Consider the following 23797-nt stretch of genomic DNA (forward strand, 5'->3'; position numbering starts at 1 on the left):
GGAAATTTGTCTGTCATCAAAATGCAGCCAACAGTGAGCATTATGATATATTCCCAAAAAGCATACTGTAGCCTTTCAACCAGAGCAGGACTGCATGTCAATAAAATTTGGGATACTTGTTATAGCAGAATGCAAGAATGTTAGTCAAGAGAAAACATTAAGCGTGTTAAGCACATACGGCTTCAACATCTCTCAACAAACCTAGTAGCTATGTATCCTAATGAAAGACATTTCCTTCCCTATGAGGCTGCTCAGTAACACTAATCATTTGTCCCACCATAGCCTGGTTTAAGATTAATTGACTGAAAAATGAAGCTTCATACACTACATTTAGCTTACTATATTATATTCATTATCACAAGTTGTCTACTTCTGCTTCCTACCTTATCTTCTACATTAGGACTGGTAAATAATCTGACTGAGCTCATGACAGATCACATGAATGTTCAACTAATATATTTCTGCAAAATGTCCAACTGAACTTACATTCACTCACGAAAAAAGAAATTCTCTATGAAATATGGCAGGAAGCCAACAGAAGGTCACAGGAAAATAATTATTTGCACCCATGTTCACCATTAAGTAATTTAGGGCTGCTTCATATTTGGATGCTAATTTACATGGAGTATACTGGTGAAAGAAGAGGGAATAAATCAATAAATGGTAACAATTAAACCCCGCTGGATGCAATTCATTTAAAATATCCAAAGGAAATCAAGTATAAAGTTGAATCACCAATGCAGATATTCGTTACCTTTTAAAATAATCTTACTTTTGGCCTCTGAAATTTCCTGAAGTTCTTTAAAGAAGAAAAGAAAATTGATCCAAGTCAAATTTTCTACTTGGATTTGAAATGCATTTCATGAAAGCTCTATACTAGGAGCTCCTAAAGAAACCCAGCTGCTGTATTTTCAAGGCAGAAAAAATCTTACAGTTACAGAATTGCTTTAAATATACGAAATAAGTAATAGCAATAAATGCTTAGTTTACTCAGTGGGAAAGAGTCACCTGTAGTGTCCCACATGTTCAAGAAACATAGGAAGACTTCCCAGACCAGGTTGCTCAAGGCCTTATCCAACCTGGCTTTGAACACTGCCAGGTTTAGGGCATCCACAACCTCCCTGGGCAACCTGTTCCAATGTCTGACCACTCTCAAAGTAAAGAATTTTATCCTAATATCTAACTTAAATTTCCCCTCTTTCAATTTGTACCTGTTACTCCCTGTCCTGTCACTACAGTTCCTGACAGAGTCCCTCTCTAGATCCCTCTATATAATGGAAAGTTGCTGTGAGGTCTCCATGCAACTTTCTCTTCTCCAGGTCGAACAGCCCTAACTTTCTCAATCTGTCCTCGTAGGGGAGATGTTACAATCCTCCTATCAACTTCATGTCCCTTCTTCCTCCAACAGTTTCCTGTCTGTGTTGTGTTGGGGACATGAGAACTGTACACAGCACTCCAGGTGGGGATCTCGCAAGAGCAGAGTAGAGGGGGAGAATCTACTAAACTGCCACACAATATCCAGGTTTGGCAATATAGGTGTTGCATATGGAGGAAAGCATTATAAGATCACTTCACAAAGACAACCAAGGCCTCCTCAACTTCAAGAAAAATAATCCAGACATAATAAAAGCTTTTAAGATAAAAAAATCAAATCACATGACAAAATAAACTGTAAAGAACTACACAGAGCCACATAATATGATGAAAGCTCAATGATTTGTTGAGAAATACAGCCTGAGAATTCAAAAACTGTGATCCAAAGCTGTGTGGAGACTAAGTTTATAATGTTTCAAAAAAATCACTAAAATCTTCTAAAAGAAAAACCCCTAAATTTCAAGACTCAGAAAGAGGTCTGGAATACAACAAAAGGTAGACAATTCACAATAGTTAAAAGAATGTATTATATCATTTGTGAAACAAAATTGTTGCATCATTAGATTAAGTGGAACTTTAAAAATCATTTAAGTACAGAATAAGAATCTTACAATAAATAAAGTTAGAATATTTATTCTGAAAAGACTATTAGAACAAATCCAGGAGATACTGCATTCTGTGTTTTTTGTTTTACAGCAGGTAACTATTTACACAAATCTTGAGGAATTAAACACTATGGGTTTTTTTTAATATTCAACTTGCTTATGAATATAATCCTTGATTACAGATCTACCTTACTTCACCATGCTAAGCAAAGTTTTATATTTAACAAGCATTATTACCTTAATTATTTTCACTTCTCTACTTAATCAAGGGAAAGAGTGTTAGTAAAACTGAAACTCACATGTACACCTCACTGATGTATCTATGGAAGAAACTAAGCAACAGTGTTTACAAAAACAATGTGGGTAGATAATTTCAAAGCCTTTCAAACCCTCTTCAAGTCATAAATTGGCCTTCGGAAAATGTCAGGAGTATACATGTAAGACCTGGTACACTTGTAAAGTTGGAGGCCTGTTAGATGGATGTATTTATGGTAATAGTTCCAAATGGCACACTAAAGCTTAGAAATTTTTAGACAAATGCTTCTCCCCACCATAAAACTTTCTTTAGATCCATGATCTCAAATTTATTTGCATGGTCGGGAAAAGTGTAACAAATCAGAAACAATACATTTCATTTTCATAGAAGAAATTCAGATACTTCACAAGTTTTTCAGTGAATTTGTTTTCAGTAACAGTAGCACTATGGTTATATTTTTATTTTTGGTATCTTTGTTAGAGAATATAAATAAGAGTCTTGTTGAATAGTGACACCATTACTCTTTTTTTCCCCCATGACAGATTTAATTGTGAAGTAGCTTTGATTAGCAACAGCAGAAATTGTTACAGTACTGCAGCAGCATAGTTGCATGTTTGTTTAAAAAAAAAAACAACAAAACACCAAATTGCAATTTCCGTCTGATATAGAAGCTTAATTTAAACGAAGAAACAATTTTTGTTATTCTAGAAGAGGACTCACCTGTACCTGATATTTTGGAGAAGAATTCTGATGTACTGCAGTAGAAGCATTATGTGCTTCCTGAAGTTGCACTTGCAACAGACAAATTGTTTTATCTTTTTTAAGTAACTGATCCTGAAGAGAGGCACAGCTTTGCTGCAGTTGAATTTCACTTGTTTTAACAGTTTCAAAACATAAACGCAACTCATTATAAAGCTATGAGAGGGGAAAAGAGAAATATCAGGATTAAAAATAACTCCAATGCAGATAACCACATTAATACAGAAAGTATAATTTAAGTAACTTATCCACAAAGATCACCCTCTTTTTTACATTTAACAATTTGTTCACACTTGTCCTCCTGCCTCCTGTCCAGTTCTATACATTTCAAAATTGCAACAATCATTGAAACTTTAAGTTTGAAATAAGTTTTCCAGAAAAATACAGCTCACAGTAGAATATTATCAGTTTCAGTTGCTTCTCTATAGCATTTATCAATAGAAATGGCCATCTAAAAATCAGGATTGATTTTACTTCTTCAACAGTTTATATAAAATACAGAAAATACTAAAGGAAAAGAAAATCCCTTCCTGAAAATAGGCAAAAAAAATAAAATATCTGTTCAGGGAATTAAATTAAAGGAGCAAGAATACCAAATACCATTCTTGTCTTTTATAAAGTAGTTTCATCTTTTAAAAGTAACATTTTAAACATAGCTCAGATAGAAATACAATGATTCCACTAATGCCTATCGCATTTTGTATGAAGTGTAAAATGGTTGTGTAGTTATTCTGTGGGAATTTTTTTCACATTAACTATAAACCCCAGAGATTATATTGTAAGTTCTTATCCCTGGTTGTTGTTCAACTGTTCTTTCTGAAACCAGAATATTGTATATATGTTTTGCACTTGCTTTAGAACAGACTTCACACACACAAAGAGTTTCTAAAACAAGTACTAAAAAACTAGCAGTACATGCCATCTGACAAAAATAAGTTCTCTTATTCTTGCAAAATAAGTTAATAACCACCCCATATCTCCAATGTTACCCATCTTTTTCCGTTTAAACATCTGAACATTATTTAAAATGATTCATCGCTAAAAAAGAGAAAAAACAGTTTGGAAAATAAACCTGTAGTTGAATAAACAGTACGGATTCTAAAGGAAATACATGACTGCACCTTTACTAGCTAATCATACAGTCCTTCCTCTCTTCATTTCAGTCCTTCATTCCTTTGATTGTCCTTTTTTCTCAAAATGAACAATATATCCTCTGACTATTCTACCATAAAATGATCTACAGAAGGCATGAATGTACACCTGCAGGGAACAGCTTTCTTTGGAAAATCCATCTCTGCCATTCAATTAAAAAAAAAAATTTAAATATGAAAATCAGATTTTCGAAATATATCAATAATGTTTGTAAGCACAAGAAATTGACACAAGATAAAAACACTTGTAAAAACACTATTTTACTCTTCATTTTACCCCTTGTGTTGCCAGTTTTATTTAAATTATACAATCCTTCCTCCCTTTCATCTGTTTACATCACTTAGAAGTTAAAGCCTTTGAAAAACAGTCACAACTTTTCAAGTGGTAAACTGTCTACCCAACATTTTCTGAGAAATTTGGAAACAATAATCTCCCCTTTCCTTCTTCCTAACATTTTCTACTCCCATGGTCTCTCAAAATCCACTTAGGACAAAGTAAATTACTTCTTGCCTATTTCCAAGGCAGACCAGAGATCATGTCTCTCAGGCAAAATTAATGCAAAGTCCAGACAGATTGATATTTCAAATGGCTCCAAGTCATTAAACATTTCCATTGAAATTTCTGTGCCTACTGAGTCTTTTTTATTTAAGAATGCTTACATCATCTCTAGAAATGCAAGTTCAAGATTAGGCAATTTCTTATGAAAAATCAGTAAGTATCTCACAGGAAAATAACCAGTTCATTTATCAAAAACATGCATTTTTAGATAATATCCTTCCAAATGAATGGAACATCAAGACACAGTTACTTCCAGCTATAACTATATAAGCTCATTAGCTAGATCATCCTGGTATGACAATTTGCTGTTTTTATGACTAGAAGTACTTAAATGGTTGTAATTATAGTATCTGAAAGGTAGTGTCCTAGTAAGATGAATGGAGAACATCAAAAATACGATGTCTTTTCCTAGTTGGCAGCCACATCCCCTAATGCAGCTAATGGGGTATTTTTGGTAATCAGCATTTGTCAGGGCAAGACAAATAGCACATCTTTTGACTTGCACAAACTTTTCCAACCTTTCCTGCTTTGAAAACAGTACTAAAACACAAAACACATATATTTCAAGTATAAAACCAGCTAAAAGCTACGTGCAAAAAACCATTCATACCACTCATCTCTTTACACCAAGGTTTATATATTTTTTAAACACCACCAATGTACACAGATTGTTTTTTTAAGGAATTTAACATCAGGAATTTTCAAAATTAAAATTATCTGTACAAAAATAAATAGTTTCATCTACTGTCCACAGACAACTGGAACAGCTTCCAAATTTCTATTTGGATCCGCATCTTTTCTTTTACTGTTTTGTGGATTAATGAGCGCCTATTGTTTATATTGGATTATTTTGGGGTTTACTGCTCATTTCTGACCCTGTTCAGAAGAGGCACTACAATTAATCACATTGCAGTGAGCACATTCTAAAATACAAAGACTTGCACAGCACAATGAAATAGGTCTATCATTAATAAACAAAGTAGGTCTATCATTAATAAACAAAGTCAGGTGTGGAGAAGCATTGTAAAATGGAGATCAGATGATTAGAGAAGGAACATCGCATAGAACAGCCAAAGAAAGAAAAAATATTGTAAATTATTTATCTCAGAACTAGCAAGCTTCACAGAAGAAATGAGTGGAATCTTGACTGTACCTATGTGAATGGTTATATCTTACCTGAATGTCAACAGGACATGAGATTTACCCAGTAAGCTTGGTAATCCCCCAACAAAGTTATAAAAAAATATTTATGTTTACAAGATAGAAATAAAAAGGAAAATATTTAAAATAATTCTTTATAACATTTTATGACACTTGGTATTTGAAAAAAAAAAGCATTAGCAAGAGACACAAGACTGCTTTGCAAAAACTGTTGCACTGACTATACTTTCAGAATCTCTTTCTAAGGCGTTACAGCTGCCCTTTCTCTGACAGGCAGCACAGATTATTGCAGGTGAAGGTACTTAAAAACAAAGGAGAAAAGATTAGAAGTATCTGAAATCAGTACACTGTAATAAATTTAGTCTGTATGATACAAGAGCATTATTCATCAGTCAGAAAGGGTAACTTAGCTGCATTGCAAAAAAATAAAGTATCCCATATTTCTTAGCTATCCTAACAATTTTCTATATTGATTTACCCAATTTCACCAGAAAATACTTTTTGGTACACCTTTGAAGAGTTACTTAAAACAGAAAATGTAATGCCATCAAGTAACCTAAAAATATCAAACCAAAGCCAGGAATTCCAGAATCAAAAAATGGAACTCTAATGCCTGCTCATATGCAATAGAAAACATTTAACAGTCTGATAATATGGGATGAGGAAGTACTACTGATATATATTAAATACGTGTTATGGCAAAATTAACTTAGATCAGAGAAAAGAAAGCTGAGAAATTCCAACAAAACAAAGCAAAATTAAATAATTAACCCATGCTATTTATTGTGTGGTATGGCATGTTAGCCAGAATCACAGTGCAGCTAGAAAAAAAACTGCAGAGTGAAACAGTTGAAACAAATGACCAACACTAACAGTAGAGAAGTGTGTAGGATTTATTTTAAACTAGGTTTAGATGGCTCCTGTGCACTACATGCCAGCTAACAGCTGGGGCATACTTTTCAGTTCAAAAATAATTTCCAGTTCCATACTCCAAAAGGCATTTAGTTAATACTCTCATGAATTTTTCTGTGGTATCAACTAAAGTACAGGGAGTGGGGCCATTTAGGAGACTTCCTTCAAAATCTCCGGTGAGGAACTAACACTAAGGTAGATCCATCTCATGAAACATAACAGTAGCTATATATATATGCATTGGGTATAGAACAAATATTCTCCAACATTAAATGTTTTATCTAAATGCTCACACCCTAAAAAAGTGTATTACAGAGACCAGAGTAAATAAAATCATAGAATCACTAAGGTTGGAATAGACCTTCAAGATCATGAAGTTCAATCTTTGACCAAAACTCATCATGTCAACTGAACCATAGCGCTCAGTGCCATGTCCAGTCTTTTATGAACCCTAACCTACAGTAATACTGACCATATAGTAATCACACAAATAAAAAAAAGGTTAGTCTAAATTAAGACATACTAAAACTATAATGGAAATTATTATAGCACCATTGCAGAAAGCCATGTTACAAGCCATGCTGTTTATGAGAACTCGAAAAGAACAAGGACAGAAATCTGCTGATAAAGCTCTAGAGTGTAGCTGAAGAGACACTCCAGACAAACTCTACATAGCCCTTTCATGATGTTTATTTTATTTATAAATTATTAAATTTTTTTTCCCAAATACTTGAATATTCTGCAGACACCAATCTACACCACTACACACAGGAACTACCGCACACTAAGAGTATCAGTACAGGGCTTTTCAAGCATGAAAATCAACACCTGTGAGTGCACAATTTAACATCACCCTAAAAGAACCAGAGTCTACCCAGGATTTATTCAGTTTTAGCCTACAGGCACATCTGATGCCAAAAATTTACTTGCTAGCATGTGACCAACTGTACTGATGTTTGGTATACAAGAACAAAGACTAAGCTAATTAACACACTTCCCAACAATAGAAAACAGTATCCGAGCTTGAACTAGAGTATGTGAACCTGTTGAAGATCTGAGTTCTTCACAACTTTAATATACAAAGTGGACTAGGAAAACGATGGTTTACTTATTACTGATGTGGGCGTCACCATATTTGACTAGACAGATAGTTTTACTCTTATCATGTGTGAAAGAACTTACACTTTTCATTCCAATATGTTTAAGAACCTGCATTGTTACTGCCATTTACAGATTTGTATGGGTTTAGTTTTTATTTTGTGAACTTGATGCTGCTTACATAAAAATGAACACATTTATGTATTTTTAACTATGCTTAAAGGTTGTTGCAGTTACAAAAAATACTGGACATGGTAAAATTTAACCTTAATATGGTAAACACAGTAACTTGATGTACTGATTACAATTTTTCAGGTTTGAAGGAAAGCAAACTATCTCTACACACTGACACACTAGCAAAGGCAACTAAAGGTACAAAACTAACATCTGAAAGTATATCTATCACTTTCATATTTTTCATCTACTTGCTGGTGCACTTGATGCAGACTTCCACAATACCTCATAATTGAAAACTCTTACTGTGTTTGCTAATTACACCAAAAATCTAACTAGTGAACAATATTTTCTTCATTACAGACTTGCACTATACCATTATCCACAGTATTCTCTATGTGAGAGCCAAGTTCCAGGACATGAATTATCATTTCCCATTGAATGACAAATTACTGGAATATTTCTGCTCCACTAAAAGGGCCTTCCATTGAAAGACTTAATCAGTGTGATTAACATAGGTCCTAAAGGTCACATCAGATCAAGAGAAAGTACTGCATTATAAAAACAAGGGCCTTAAATTGTAAATTTCAGAAAACTGTGATAAGCTGGCTAAGGACTTCAGAATCTTTTCTTGTCTTATTATCCCTAGTATTGATTGAAATCTCTCCACCTTGAAATTGTTGGTGAGGACAAATCTATGGAGTCTCATTAAATCCAGCACAGGAATGAACTCCCCAGAGCATCTGGGACCACTAAAACAGATGCTATACATTTTAGAAAAATATTCTCTATCCTTGAGAATGCGAACTACAGCTGCAATATGAAAGAGATACCAATTTGTTTCCATAAAAGCTCTAATGTAAAGGAGTTATGTAGAACACAGTATCCTTAAAATCTGCACTTAGAGAAAAAAAAGTAGTATGTAAAGTCAACGCAACTAGATAAAAGAGATTACAGATCTTTACGCGCTGCTCACTACAGCTAGACTTGGAAGAGAATTTGTGGTCTTGACTGGATTTACACATAATCCAGTGTAAATTTATGACCTTGGTCAGGTTTATTAGGAAAGCTTTCTCTTTTTTCAGTCCACTGTTTCATACTACACATTAACATCAGCACAAAGATCTGTTCTTCTCAATGGTAGACCATTAAAATGAACTCGGAATATGTCAGCCAGCCACACTGCCTAAGCTATAGCATATACTGCCTATCTGACCAGAGAGGTCACTGATCTTGCAGTAAGGGACAATATATGACAGGATGTACATGCTGATAGGCTCAATACCATTTGAAGCAGGAGGAAAATATTCCTTTGTGACTGTGTTTATGGAGTAGCTGACACATCCTTATCCAGCTGTTGCAACCTGCATATTATTAATACAGGGAAGACAAACAGAAAAAACATTTGTCTGCAATAGTTTGCCTTTCTCATTCAAGGGAGAAAATAGACATTTGTATTACTTCTATAGATACTGAGTTTCCCAAACGCCTGCTGTGACTTCAGTAGAACTGTGTATCTGGTGATTTGAAAAATGCACATTACTTTGAAGCAATTATAGTTGGGTGTTTTATACAGTTCTGATCAGAAATACAGAACAGGATTGTCATGATACAAAACAGAAATACAGAACAGGATTGTCTGTTTTCCCTTCCAAAGCTCTCAACTCAATTTGCCACAAACATTATAAACTCGATTCCACTCCGACTTCGGGAACTTTACTTCTCCTTTTTTTACTTCTTTTTCTTTTACTACATTTTTTTTTTAACATATTTACATATTACCTACATTCTCTCTTTTTTTCATTCTATAATTTACTTTGTCTGTCCCAAATAGGTAAACTCCTGTTGCCTCCTACAGGTTCTGAACAACTTTAGTGGAAATCTACCTGTTGCTTGACTCAGTTACTATTGTAATGTATGAGAGACTTAATGTCTGTCATCACTGCAGTCAATTAATAGTAAACTGTAGAGCTTTGTAGGGTAGGGGATTTTTTCTTCCTTTTTCTGTACAGGAGCTCTTTATGCTGGTATTCCACAAAAATTTATAATTCCACAAAATTTGTAATGCAAACTGCAGCACACAGTACAGCATTAAGTACACAAAAATGTGTTGGCACTATGAGCTATAAAATGCTAATCAAAAACATCTTTAGAAACCCAGTACTGATTCTGGCTTGACTGAGGCTTAGCTTCACAATTTTATCACAAACTGCACACTCTAAGTAAGATGACAAAGGGAGACACCTTTTTGGGAAAAAGCACTGGCAGTATACAATTTGTGAAAGTAGTTCCAAGATGGTAAAAGGTGTGTAAAAATTATATATACAACTTATTACTTGTCTTCTTCCTTCTCAGTGTTTCTAAAAAGGAAGCAAACATATCTTCCATATTTCTTATAAACTGAAAAACACATCCATATAACTTGGTAACCTAAAAGAAGTTCTGAGTAGTGCATGTGTGACAGCTCTTCAGGGTTAACATTTTCCCTGACAGTCACCAAAAATATGAAACTGGTCTGCAAGTGTAAATATTTTAAAAGATACTATAGCAACAATTTTTCCAGTTAATTTTGATAGAGTAGGTTTTTGCATCTTAAATCACTAAAGTTATTTGCGATTCACACAAATCCATTGTTTACAAGTAAAAGGAATTTCTTCCACCAAACTAAGAAAAGCAATTTGGAGAATTCAGTAACTAAAAGTTCCTGTCCTCCAGCAGCAGAAGAAATAAACACAAATAACACAAAATTACATAAAGAAATGTATATACTTGGCAACTCATTCCTATTTTTCTTCAGATGCAACAAAATCCTAATTTTTAAGGGTCATCAATCCAATGTATGCACAGAGCCATATATGCTAGTATGTAATTGAGCCAATAAACTCTGCTTCTCAACCATATTTTGCAACAATAAAAATATAGACATATAAAGGATAAAACACTACAAAGTGCTTTGATTACTCTGTCCACTGATATTGTACAGATGCATATTAAAATGAACCCTGTGACCATAAAGTAGAATAACATATTTTTTGATATAATGTTATTTCAGCTGTGTGAGCATCTTCTTGGTCTTTCATTACTTTTTGTGTATTACCATTGAGAGCCTGAACCTGCTTTATCAGCTCACCCTGCTGTGCTGTATATTCAGTGTTTTGTCCACAAAGATTCTGCAGCTCCTGTAACTCCTTCCTGTGCAAAAAGAGCAACAAAAAGAAATTCAGAAAAAGAACAAACTCCATTAAAAAATTGAATTGAAAGAATTTTATTGTAGCTAATGAGCTTTCTATTTTCATTTATTTTTTCTGCCAATTGCCTTGCAAACACTAGAAGTTACATATAAAATATCACACACTTTTGAGAAATATCTAGAAAGCAGTTTAGTTTCAAAATGGAATGCCTTTCAATTTCCCTCTCATGCATTAACTGTTCTAAAATAAATGGATTTTCACTACTGCATTGTTTTCTAATCAATATTCAGTTAACTCTTCAGCAGTGTCAAAATGTAAAATATGTAGAACACATCGACTGTAAAATAAGTTTAATTTTTTTTTAAACTAGAACTATCAGAAGGAGATACAAGTTTTTCTTAACTTTCAGAGTATGTTTGAAGCAAGTCTTTTCTGAAATGCATCTGCTCCCTAGACACACAAAGTATGTTTGCTGATAAATTATTTTTGTCTACATGTACAGCATACTGCAACAACCATAAGCAAAATAAGCAAAAACTTCAGTGTGTATTACATAAAATAATAAAAAGCTCTATGAAGACAATAATAGGAATCACACTGTAATATAACCATAGGATAAAGCTACTATAATCAGCCTGCTTGATAATTTAACTGTACTGCTGATGGATTTTCTAAACTAAGGACGAAGATCAGTAACTCTTACTTATCATAAACAATGATTAAAAATTTAAAATATTTTCTGTAACATATATTAGAAGTTCAGATAACTATTAATCCCTATTTACATATTTTATGCTTAGTTCGCTTTTTAATTCACAAGCATATCTCACAGACATACTGATACTGAAATATACACTTAGCACTCCAACTAATTTTCTTCCTTTCTTCCTCAAAGAATTGTGTCTGTAACCTCCAACACATAAGCATCATCTTTCTGCCTAGAATAATTATTTACAACAGGAGTTATCATTGCAATTTTATAATACTCCTGAGATGTTCAGGCAAATATTAGCATACAAAAGGTAAGGAGAAATACCAACTTCATTGTGTTTTCCAGAGAAAAAGCAGAATGACAAAGAAAATATTTTAAGGGAACTTTCCAAAAAACATTTCTGAAGACCTTTGTCACTATTTAATAGGATGATAATTCAATAAAGATACATCTGAATAATTATATAAGAATTTAAGTTACATGGACCACAACAGGACAGTCAGACAACTTAATTTTGTTAAAATACACTGTTTAAAAAAGCCTGTTAAGAGACCAACACAGGATGACACTTAACATGCTTACTATGCTTACTAGGACTTAACAGTAAGTCCTAATGTTCTTCATGAAATGTAAAGTGGTTCCCCAAAGCTAACAGGGGTAGAGATACATTAAAGACATTAGAAAACCAAAGTACAATTGCAGTATGTACTTCATATGTACTAACTTAATTCTGCTCAGAAGCACAACAGCAGAAATAAGAACTCAGTGATATATCTGCACTTTCTGACAGCTGTACAACAGGCCTCCAAACAAGCAGTTCAAGTAGAAATGACACAACTTTTCACTGCAGTTAAAACACAGATTATATTAATTTTGCACAGGTTCTCCAATCAGATCTTGGTTTTCTTGTGGAAGGGAAAAACATGGGATAACATTGAATCCTCAGATACTGTTGGAAATGTTGGCAGTAACTATTGCCAAGACCAGTCTGCTATATTGCTGCTCTTTAATTTGTATGCAAACATCAATGCAGTTATCTATGTCTGCCACCCGAGAATGCTCGGTATTATGTGTTCTCTAGTGATCTGCCCACAAAGTGTATTAAGGTCAATGGGAATCTTTTTTTGTTGACTTTTATCAGGGTTTGAGTCAAATCCTTAAGGGGAGAGGATCGGGAGGAAAGTTAAACCTTGCAGTCACACAAGAACTGCAGCACAGTCAGAACACATTAACATGTTTGCTCATGTTAAATCCAAGGATTTCCAAGTGTAAGGAAACTGTCACCACCCTTACAACACATTTTAAAAATCAAACTTTATTTATTCAGATACATACTTTAACTTGCTTTCCTCTTTAGTGAATGAGGCACTATTTTTACCTTACCAATCAATGGGGGATCCTTCTTTTATTTCATTTTTACAAAGGAAAAAGGAAATTATGTGCATCCTAACAGGAATTATTCAGTACCAATGGTGCAATACAAATAAATACACAGAATAAAGCACCTTTGATAACAGACAGGCCAATTTGATGATGGGAGCTTTAAACTAGGAACGGTAGGGGACAGCAATGTTGATGAAATAACAAGTGAGGAAGCTGTGGCCTGGGCTGGCAAGCAAGGGACACAGGTAGATATGGACAGAAAAGACCTTGTGATGAGCATCAGAATGCTCAGGGAAGACTACCTCCACCATATGCACATAAATAAGGGAGTGCTGATAGTATGGGGGAGGCTCTTAAGGGTCTTCTTGGGAAATAAACACAACCGGGTACCCATCTGAAGTTGCTGTTCAAATGCACACAGCACACCCCCATGGAAAATCTCTGGAGGAATGAAAGATCTGTCTGCAGCTGCAGGGCTCATTGGGATCATAGAGACAAGCTGGGACAACTCACATGACTGAAGCATGGACATGCACAGACAGAGGTTCTTCAGGAAGAACTATGCTCAAGAAGAAGGGTCTGGGAAACTACCAGGAATCAACCATACCTTAGTCCCTGGGAAGGTGATGAACCATATAAAGGACAAGATAATCACTGGGATTGGTCATAAGGAATTCACAAAGGGGAAATAACGCCTAACTGGCCTGGCAGCCTTCTCTGATGAAATTACTATCTCAGTGGCTAAGGGGTGAGCAGTGGGTGCGGTTTGTTTTGATTGCAGTAAGGCTTTTGACATTGTCTCCCATAAAATGCCCATAGACGGACTGATAAGGTACAGGGTAGGTAAGTGGATGGTAAGTTTCCCTTGAACCTGGCAGAACTACCAGGTTTAAAGAGTTGTGATCAGTGGCACAAAGACCAGTTTGAGGCCAGGCACTTGTGGAGCATCCTAGGGGCTAACACTGGGGCCACCACTTTTTAACATCTTCATTAATGACCTAGACAATGGGACAGAGTGCACAGTGGCAACTTTGCTGATGACACAAAAATGAGGGGTGGTAATTGTTTCAACAGATGTTTGTACCGCCATTAAGGGAGTCCTTGACAGGCTGGACAAACGGCCTGAAGTTCAACAAAGACAAGTGCAAAGTACCAGCCCCAGGGAGCAATAACCCCATTTAAAAGCACAGTCTGGGGACTGAGAAGCTGGAAAGCAACTTGTCAGAAAGTGCCCTGGGGATTCTGGTGGACACCTGATTGACCATCAGCCAGTGATGTGGCCTTGTGCCAAAGGCCAGTGACATCCTGAGCTGCACAGAGAATAGTGCTGCCAGCAGGGGGAGGAAGGTGATCCTTCCCCTCTATTCAAAAGTTTTAAGGCACATCTTGATGCTGTGTCTGATTCTGGGCTCCCCAGTAAGGGAGAGACATGGAAATGATGGACTAAGCCCAATGGAGGGCCGTAAAGACAATGAAAGTATTGGAGCATCTGCTGGGCTGGGAAAGCTGGGGCTGCTCAGCCTGGAGAAGGGAAAGTTCAGAGGTATACTATCAAGATGTATAAATACCTGATGGCAGGCTAGAAAGAAGATGCAGACAGACTTTTCTAAGTGATGTACAGTGACAGGAAAAGAGTCAATAAGCACAAATAAAAATCAAATGAAATTCCAGCTAAATATAATAAAGTGTTGTTATCCTTTAAAAGTGGCCACACAGTGGAAAAGACTACCCAGAGACGTCGCAGAGTATCCATTCTTGGGCATACTCAAACTCAATTGGACACAACGATACTGGATAGCCCTCTTGTAGCTGACACTGCTGGAGCAGAGGGCTGCACCTGTATAACACTCCAACTCTGGGAGCTGCAAGCTCATGGGCCCAGCCAGGAGTTTTACTTTAAAATACAGATATAGGGTTCTTTAATACCTCAAGATAGTGTCAAGAGAATATGCCACAGACTTGTTCCCAAGGTGTTTCTTTATTAATTTAGGGGAGAAAATAAGGGAACCTGGCAAAGGTTCAAAAAAGGCCCTACACAAGCTAGACAAAATGTTCCACCACAATACCAATCCACCACATACTAATCCACAACACTTAAGTCAAAATCCAAGGAGTCCACAACACTTAAGTCAAAGTCCATTCCCTCCAGCTCCAAGCCACCCAAAGCATCAAGAAAGAAGAAAAGAAAGAGAAGCAGAGGGAGCAAAAAGAGAGAAGGAGAAAGAGGGAAAGAGAAATCATATAGCTACCACTGAGACTTTGTGGAAGACCAGCTCTCACACATCCAAGTGGCAGGGCCATGACACATGGCAAACATATGCTTTTGGCTTTTTCTGCTCTGGATCCCATGGCCAACCTCCCCCAGCTGGGGCCTCTGACCCACTATCCACTCTGGGGTTCCAGGCCAGGGTGAGGGGCAGTGTCCTCACTGTCCCTGCCATCCTGCAGGAGGTGTGGTGTGTTGTAGTTTTCCTGGGATGTTTGTGACTGACAGCTACTCCGGGGCTTCCTTGTGTGGGTTCCAGGGGCCTGCCATGAGGGATACGATGCCACCCCACCTCCGTGAGTTTTGACCCATCCCTTCCGCCTCCACACACACACCCTCCCACCCTCCTGCCAAGGTAGTTCTGACCCAATATTCACTGATCTAGTGTCTAACAACCTGCTGGGGCGCAGAACTACACAATCTCCACAGTCTCAGCCACTCAGTGATTCTGTGTGATTCTGCTACTACTTTGCTTTGAGCAATTTACTCAAAGAGAGTATATAAAATCAAGCCCATGATAATCCAAAAAAAGTTACAAGATAAAAATTAATTTCTGATCAAAATATATATTAACATGCTTACTCAAAGTAGTGAACTAGTAAACAACTCTACAAGACAGACACCCGCCTAGCAGGTGTCCCCAGAAAAATCATACTCTTGGGTGAGCATGTAGAGAAGAAACAATCAAAAATTGAAAATTGAATGTAACAAAGGTAATGAGTCACATTTAAAATATAAGTGCCTATATACACACCCATACATAAGTATATATAGGCATCTATACGTACATAAACAGAGATATAGAAATATATACATCAACACATAAAATATATAAATTATATGTGAAAGTGTATATACATAGATACAAGTAGGATATGTGTATACAAACATAAGCACATATTGATAAAATACAGTACAATATACTGTAACTCTAAACAAACACAAATTTAAGAAAAAAGTCACCACCAGCAACAGTATTTGAAAAAAACAATATTCTATCAGCTAAGACCCAAACAGAAGCACTCCTCAAGGCTACTTTTTCCCCATCATCCCTACACTTCCCATAAATAAACACACTATGATACACTGAGAGCATTTAAATCCATTTAACGGTGAAATCACTAGGTAGCGCTGAGGAATTAAAAAATACCTCTCTGTCTCCGATATAATACCTCAAGATGAATACAATGGGAAATGAAGAAATTTACAGAAAGTGACCCGTACTCTTTACACAACAATAATCAGCATGGTATGAAAAACAGTCAGGTCTTTCTCAAGTCAAAATAGAAGCATTACTAAATTATTTCAACCACTAAAGTAAGATGGTTGTTCCAATATCCTTAGTAGACTTTGCTTTCAGTATGGCAAGAATGCTACACAAAGACACTAGGAACTGGACTGCAGAAAGACTCAAAATATTTGACACCTTGTACTGAAAATAACTATTTTAAAGTCATTACTATTGTTAAGGATAGGGACAGCTTTGGTACTCAAATCTGACAAGAATGTGAACTAAGGGGGAAGAAAACCCAATATTACTACAAAAGAAGTACTTGGAAAATCATCAGGGGTACATTTGGACTATGCACTAATCAAAGGAATAAAGTCATGGCCCACACTTCCACTAAAAATACAGGGGCAAGAAATTCTAATTCATTTTAGAATAGAGCTTACTATATTTGCAAACAGTTTAGCACTTCCTGGATACCTGCGACAGCAAGGCTAAAGTCCCAGTGAGTCAAGCAAACCTCTCCAGTTTGTTGTTCAGAGTTCCACTAGAGCTCTGTGTCAGTGAGACTCAGACCACCAACTGTTCAGACCACGAAGTTCTAGATCTTGCATTTAGCATAATTTTAAAACGAAAATCACAGAGATGCATTGGAATTAATCTTCAGAAACAACGGGCAAGATTTTATGTTCTTTGAGAACATGAGAATGGAAAGGCTATCAGGGACTCTGAATAGATCCAGAAAATCTGTACTGAATGCAAACATGAAAAATATAACCAGGGAATGCATTTCCCAGCTAATTCAGGAGTTTGAAACTAAACTCAGTGAGGTCAAGGTGTATTTTTCTGGATCTGCCTATGCTCCCTATGAAAGAAGATAACAAACGAAGGAAGCCTGTTTCCTTCCTTTCTTCTTCCAGAGTTTGTTTCTAATAATTACAACTGTGTTCCTAGTCTGTTTTAAAAAAAGAGGAAGGTGGGGAAGATAGGAAGGCAGCAGACAGGGTATCGCAATTTAAGCTCCAGTGGAAATCAAGCACCCTGCAGCCACTCTCTCAACACCCGACCCCCTGACCCCGGTTGAATGGGGAGGAGAATCTAAGTAAAACTTGCATGTTGAGATAAGAACAGTTTAATAATTGAAAATAAAATAAAATAAATAATTATGGTAAATAATAACAATAATGATAATAAAAAGGAAATAAGTGATGCACAATGCAATTGCTCACCACTCACTGACTGACATCAGGTCCCCTTTTCTGAACCCAGTCCCCCTTTCAGTTAACTGTTTATTTACTGGGCATGACATTCTATGGTGTGGAATATCCCTTTGGTCAGTTCCGGCCACCTGTCCCGGCTGTGTTCCCTCCCACTGGCAGGGCATGGGACAAGGAAAAGAAAAAAAATCCTTGACTTAGGATAAACACAATTAGCATAAAAAACCCGCATCAGTTTGTTATCAACACCATTCTCATTCTGATAAGCACTGTCCAAAACACAGCTCCGTAACAGCTACTGAGAAGAAATTAACTACACCCTATCTAAAACCAGGACACAAGGAGACAGAGCAGTGGGGAGAACAGAGACATTTGCAAATAAGGTCTTTTTCAGCTCCAGTGAATAGCAAAGAATACAACATTTTGAGAAATTTGAAGTTCAGTGATTTGGCCAACTCAGACTATCGTAAACGGAAACCATCAAGCAGTAAATTTTCTTACCTTAACTATCCAACCTTAAAATGCCTTCTTTGCTGTCCCTAGTCCTCTCACACATATATATACTACTGAGAATAATTTCAGGTGATAAATTCTATTAGTCCATTGCTGAATTTCACAAATTCCACTGACTGCCTCTATCAATACAATTTCCCAATAAACTTGCCTATTTTTATTGACTTTTTGAAACCCAATGGTATTTACTCCTTTTAAACACGAAAATAACAAGATATTTTTCTTGCAGAGATTTCAACAAATACTAGGGTAACAATTAAGGTCAGATGCATAAAAAATATTTCTTGGGGCTTTTTTTCCAAAAACACTTAAGATACTGACTTCCTATAGAAAGATTATTTCTGCCTGGAAAGCAAAGAGAAGTATCCATACCAATGATTTCTACATCCCAACTGCAGCTCTTCAGGCATAACCACAGTTTGAAGGAATATTGAAGGAAATACTATTTGTCTAACATAGAAGCGAAGTACTGTGTATGCCTCTGAAACTAAGAAGTGAAAAATGGACAATTTCCTGACAATCCACCTAAAGTAACTGATTGTCTTCTGCCATTACCTTCATTCTGAGGAATTCAGTAGTCTAGTCAATTCATATAATTCATTCTGTCCTTCATTTCTTTTCCAAGACTCAAATAACGCAGTACTAATCTTACAGATTCAGTGTAAAGAAATAGTGTGTGAGATTTAAGATAAAGCTTAAATCACTGCACTTTAAACATTTAGCACAGGCCTATGTAGATTTTTGCTGACTTGTCAGATTTGACTCTAATGAGAGAGGTAAACTTAGGTTTAAATCTTTTCCAAGTTCAGGGTATTTAGCTTCTCTAATTAATATTTATGTGACTAATCATATTGTTAGTTTGTTACTTCCAGGAGAGATTGGTAGTTCTCCGACCCAATGTCAATTACAGAAGTGTACAAGTCTATACGTACTCAAAAACTGGTAAAATAGGCCAACTGTCAAAATATATCAGAGTGAGTCTACATAAACTGGTAGTCTTTCGAAAGCCTTACATCCTGTGGAACAGAATGATATTAAAATACACTGTTGCACAAAAATACTTCTAATGCAAGATACTGCTTTGTAAGTGAAACAGTAGCCTTTTTGAGAAGATTCAGACTTGAAGGTAATGAAATTATGAAATACTTACTTAGTTTTGATCACATCACAATTCTTTTGGAAGAGTTCTTCTTGTTTCACAGCTACCTGAGATGACAAGTTACCGTATATACTGCATAACTCTTTTATTTGTTCTCTTGCCTCTGCTAAATGAGTTTTCAAATTCTGCAAAGAAAGCATTTTAAATGCATTAAAGATAATGTATAAGAAATAGTTAAAATCTACTATGCATGTTATCTATGGATATAGATATATGGCATGCACATACATGAATACATTTAGTGTGGTCTAAGCAAATACATATATATGTGTATACGTGCATGTATGAAAAATGTGAAATACCAGAAAAAAGGTGTATTTCAAATTTTAGTTGGCCATCTGTTCTTTAAGAAGTTTTCCTTAACTCTACTGCTGGACGTGGAAGGAGAATCCTGAATCAAATCTTTGCAAAATAAAGTACCCAATTTAACTACTGAATTGATAAAACTTTGTTTTTTAAGTAGAAACTCCTTAAAAAAAAAAAAGGCAGCTTTACATCCATTGTTTTAAGCTCTCCAAAAAATTCACAATGGTGTGTAGATCAATTAAGAAACATAGATATAGATTCATTTTTGAGACTGCTTAAATCTTGCTCTGGTTTTGCACTGCTAATTTAGCACAAGGAACAGTTTCTTCAGGAAAAGAAATACCATACAAGAAAACTCCTGGAAGTGCTCTGAAAACAATGCAACCAAGCAAGAGTTTGGCTTTTATCATAAGCCTTACTGTATAATAAGTTAGTTAGCAAACTGTGAACATGTACACGAGAAATATAGCAGCAAGGCAACTTACTCAAGCAAGACCTCAATCTCTACATAAACCTTGCTAGAGTTCCCTCAGAGGAGTATATCAATCCTTAAGAAGCTTCGTATGACTATTCTCCACAGAGTGTTTTGAGGCAAGAATGGAAATATAAATATTACAGCAATATCTAGAACAGAGTTTGAGAAGGTGGTAATAGTCTTAGACCTGCTTTGGTATTACACTACTCACAGATGAAATCACTTGTTCTCAGTAAGGCAAATATTCCAGGATTCATCAGTAATTTAAATTAAAAATCCCATAGTAGAATAGCATCCCTAATCTATTGCCAAGAGTATATTAGTTATTTGGGTTTTTTTGGTTTTGTTTTTTTTTTCATTTACGTACAGACTTAAGGCAGGCACCTGCCTCCAAAGGTGTACCTAAATTAACTCTAGCATGTTGGAACATCAGAACCATGCTCGATTCTGCGAATAGCGGACCTCCTGAGCGACGTTCTGCCCTAATTGCCCATGAACTGGCCCATCTCAACATCGACATTGCTGCTCTCAGTGAAGTTCACCTTCACGAGGAAGGCAGCCTCAGAGAACGTGGCGCCGGTTACACACTCTTTTGGTCAGGTAAGCCCAGAACCGAAAAACATCTCTCAGGAGTTGGGTTCATGATCAAAAACTCTATTGTCCCTAAACTCGAAAATCTGCCGACAGGTCACTCTGACCGCATTATCTCTCTACGCCTTCCACTTAACAACAAGCATCACGTTGTCATCTTCAGTATATATGCCCCAACTCTCCAAGCCGACCCTGCTGAAAAAGATAAATTTTACACTGACCTGCGCCACCTTACCCAAAAGGTACCAGCAGATTATCCTTGGTGATTTCAATGCCAGAGTAGGTAAAAATTTTGAAGCATGGAAAGGAATATTAGGGAAGCATGGTGTTGGAAACTGCAACGATAACGGTCGACTTCTGCTAGAATTCTGTGCGGAGCAACAGTTTACCATCACCAAAACTATCTTTCAGCAGAAAAATAGTCTGAAGACAACATGGATGCACCCCAGGTCTAAGCATTGGCACCTCATTGATTATGTCTTGGTGCGACGGAGAGATGTCTGCGATGTCCTCCATACTCGCATGACAACCAGCGCAGAATGTCAAACAGACCATCAGCTTGTGCGCTCTAAACTCAACTTTAATCTCAAACTCAAACCCAAAAGGGGCAGTATCCCAAGGAGCAGACTCCAAGTTAACGATCTCCAATCAGCCACAGTAAGAGAAAGATTCCAGGCAAACCTTCAAACTAGGCTCGAAAACCATTCCACAGATTCTGCAGATTCCTCCCCTGAAACAATTTGGCAGCATATTAAAAGCAGCATCCTGCAATCCTCTGAAGAATCCTTAGGGTTCTCCCTCAAGAAGAACAAGGCCTGGTTTGATGAAAACAATCAAGAAATCGAGGACTTGCTGAGGAAGAAGAGAACTGCCCACCAAGCACACCTTGCACTGCCATCCTGTCACGCAAGAAAAAAAGCCTTTCGTCTTGCATGCAGCAAGCTCCAACAGAAACTCCGTGACATCCAGAACAAATGGTGGACCGATCTAGCTGAAAAAACTCAACTATGTGCAGATACAGGGGATCACAAAGGATTCTATGAGGCCCTGAAAACAGCATACGGGCCTACATACCAGGTCCAAAGCCCACTACTCAGTGCAGATGGTCAAACGCTTCTAACAGATAAAATCTCCATTCTGAATAGATGGTCTGAACACTTTCAGACTCTTTTCAGTACCAACCGTGTAGTTCAAGACTCAGCAATTCAGTCTATCACACAACAACCGGTGAAATACGAATTGGATACTGCCTCCACTTTAGGAGAAACCCTCAAGGCCATACAGCAGGTGAAAATTGGCAAGGCAGCTGGGGTTGATGGAATCCCACCTGAAGTCTGGAAACATGGGGGCCTTGCACTCCATGCTAAATTTCATGAGCTTGTGGTGCGCTGTTGGGAACTAGGCGAACTACCATCAGACCTTTGTGATGCAGTCATCATCACCTTGTATAAGAAGAAAGGAATTAAATCAGACTGCTCAAATTACTGAGGTATTACTCTGCTCTCCATTGCTGGCAAAATCCTGGCAAGAATACTCTTGAACAGACTAATACCCGCTATAGCAGAAGGAATTCTACCTGAAAGTCAGTGTGGCTTCAGAATCAACAGGAGCACCACAGACATGATATTTGTTCTCAGACAACTGCAAGAGAAGTGTAGGGAACAGAACAAAGGTCTTTATGTAACCTTTGTCGACCTCACCAAGGCTTTCGATACTGTGGGCAGAAAAGGTCTTTGGCAGATTTTGGAACGTTTAGGTTGTCCCCCCAAGTTCCTTAAAATGATCATCTCACTTCATGAGGATCAGCACGGCCAAGTCAGATATGGCAACACACTTTCTGAGCTCTTTCTAATAAAGAATGGTGTGAAACAAGGCTGCGTTCTCGCTCCTACCCTATTCACAGTCTTTTTCAGCATGATGCTCCAAAGGGCCATGGCAGACCTCGATGATCAGGACAGTATCTAAATTCGATATCGTACTGATGGAAGCCTATTCAACCTAAGGTAACTGAAGACCCACACTAAGACCTTAAACCATCTTGTCCGGGAACTGCTTTATGCTGATGACGCTGCCCTTGTTGCACACACAGAAGCAGCCCTGCAGCGTTTAACATCCTGCTTTGCAGAGGCTGCTGAGCTCTTTGGGCTGGAAGTCAGCTTAAAGAAGACAGAAGTTCTCTATCAACCTGCACCTCAGGAAGTCTTCCATCATCCCCATATCACCATTGGCGAATCAGAGCTCAAATCAGTTCAGCAGTTGAATTACCTATGCAGCCTCATCTCCTCGGATGGTAAGATTGATGGAGAGATAGGCAACAGGTTAGCAAAGGCATATAGTGCCTTCGGTAAGCTTCGTAAAAGAGTTTGGCGAAATAAACACTTGAAGAAAAGTACAAAGATCAGTGTTTAAAGAGGTATAGTGCTGTCTACTCTCTTATTTGGATCTGAATCATGGGTCATCTACCGCCACCACCTGTGTCTCCTAGAACGTTTCCATAAACGCTGCCTCCATACAATCCTAAATATCCACTGGTCAGATTACGTGACCAATACATCTGTTCTAGAACAAGCAGCAATCACAAGTATTGAGGCCATGTTACTGAGAACACAGCTGCGTTGGACAGGGCACGTCTCCAGGATGAAGGACCACTGCTTCCTCAAGATCTTGCTTTATGGTGAACTTGCCACTGGTTGCCGCAATAGAGGGG

General features: G+C 37.0%; 1 protein-coding gene across 1 annotated transcript in view; it reads right to left on the reverse strand.

The window, feature by feature from the left end:
• The window catches only part of CNTLN (centlein), a gene marked incomplete at its 5' end in the record, with an annotated part of 156507 nt that overhangs the window by 118382 nt on the left and 14328 nt on the right, over positions 1–23797 (reverse strand). Inside the window, 3 exon segments of the mRNA XM_027670739.1 lie at positions 2956–3150; positions 11079–11241; positions 19710–19843. Of these exon segments, the coding sequence (XP_027526540.1) occupies positions 2956–3150; positions 11079–11241; positions 19710–19843 (492 nt within the window).

Source organism: Neopelma chrysocephalum, unplaced genomic scaffold (genome assembly GCF_003984885.1).
Source record: "Neopelma chrysocephalum unplaced genomic scaffold, ASM398488v2 Primary Assembly neopelma1_96926, whole genome shotgun sequence".
Taxonomy (NCBI): domain Eukaryota; kingdom Metazoa; phylum Chordata; class Aves; order Passeriformes; family Pipridae; genus Neopelma; species Neopelma chrysocephalum.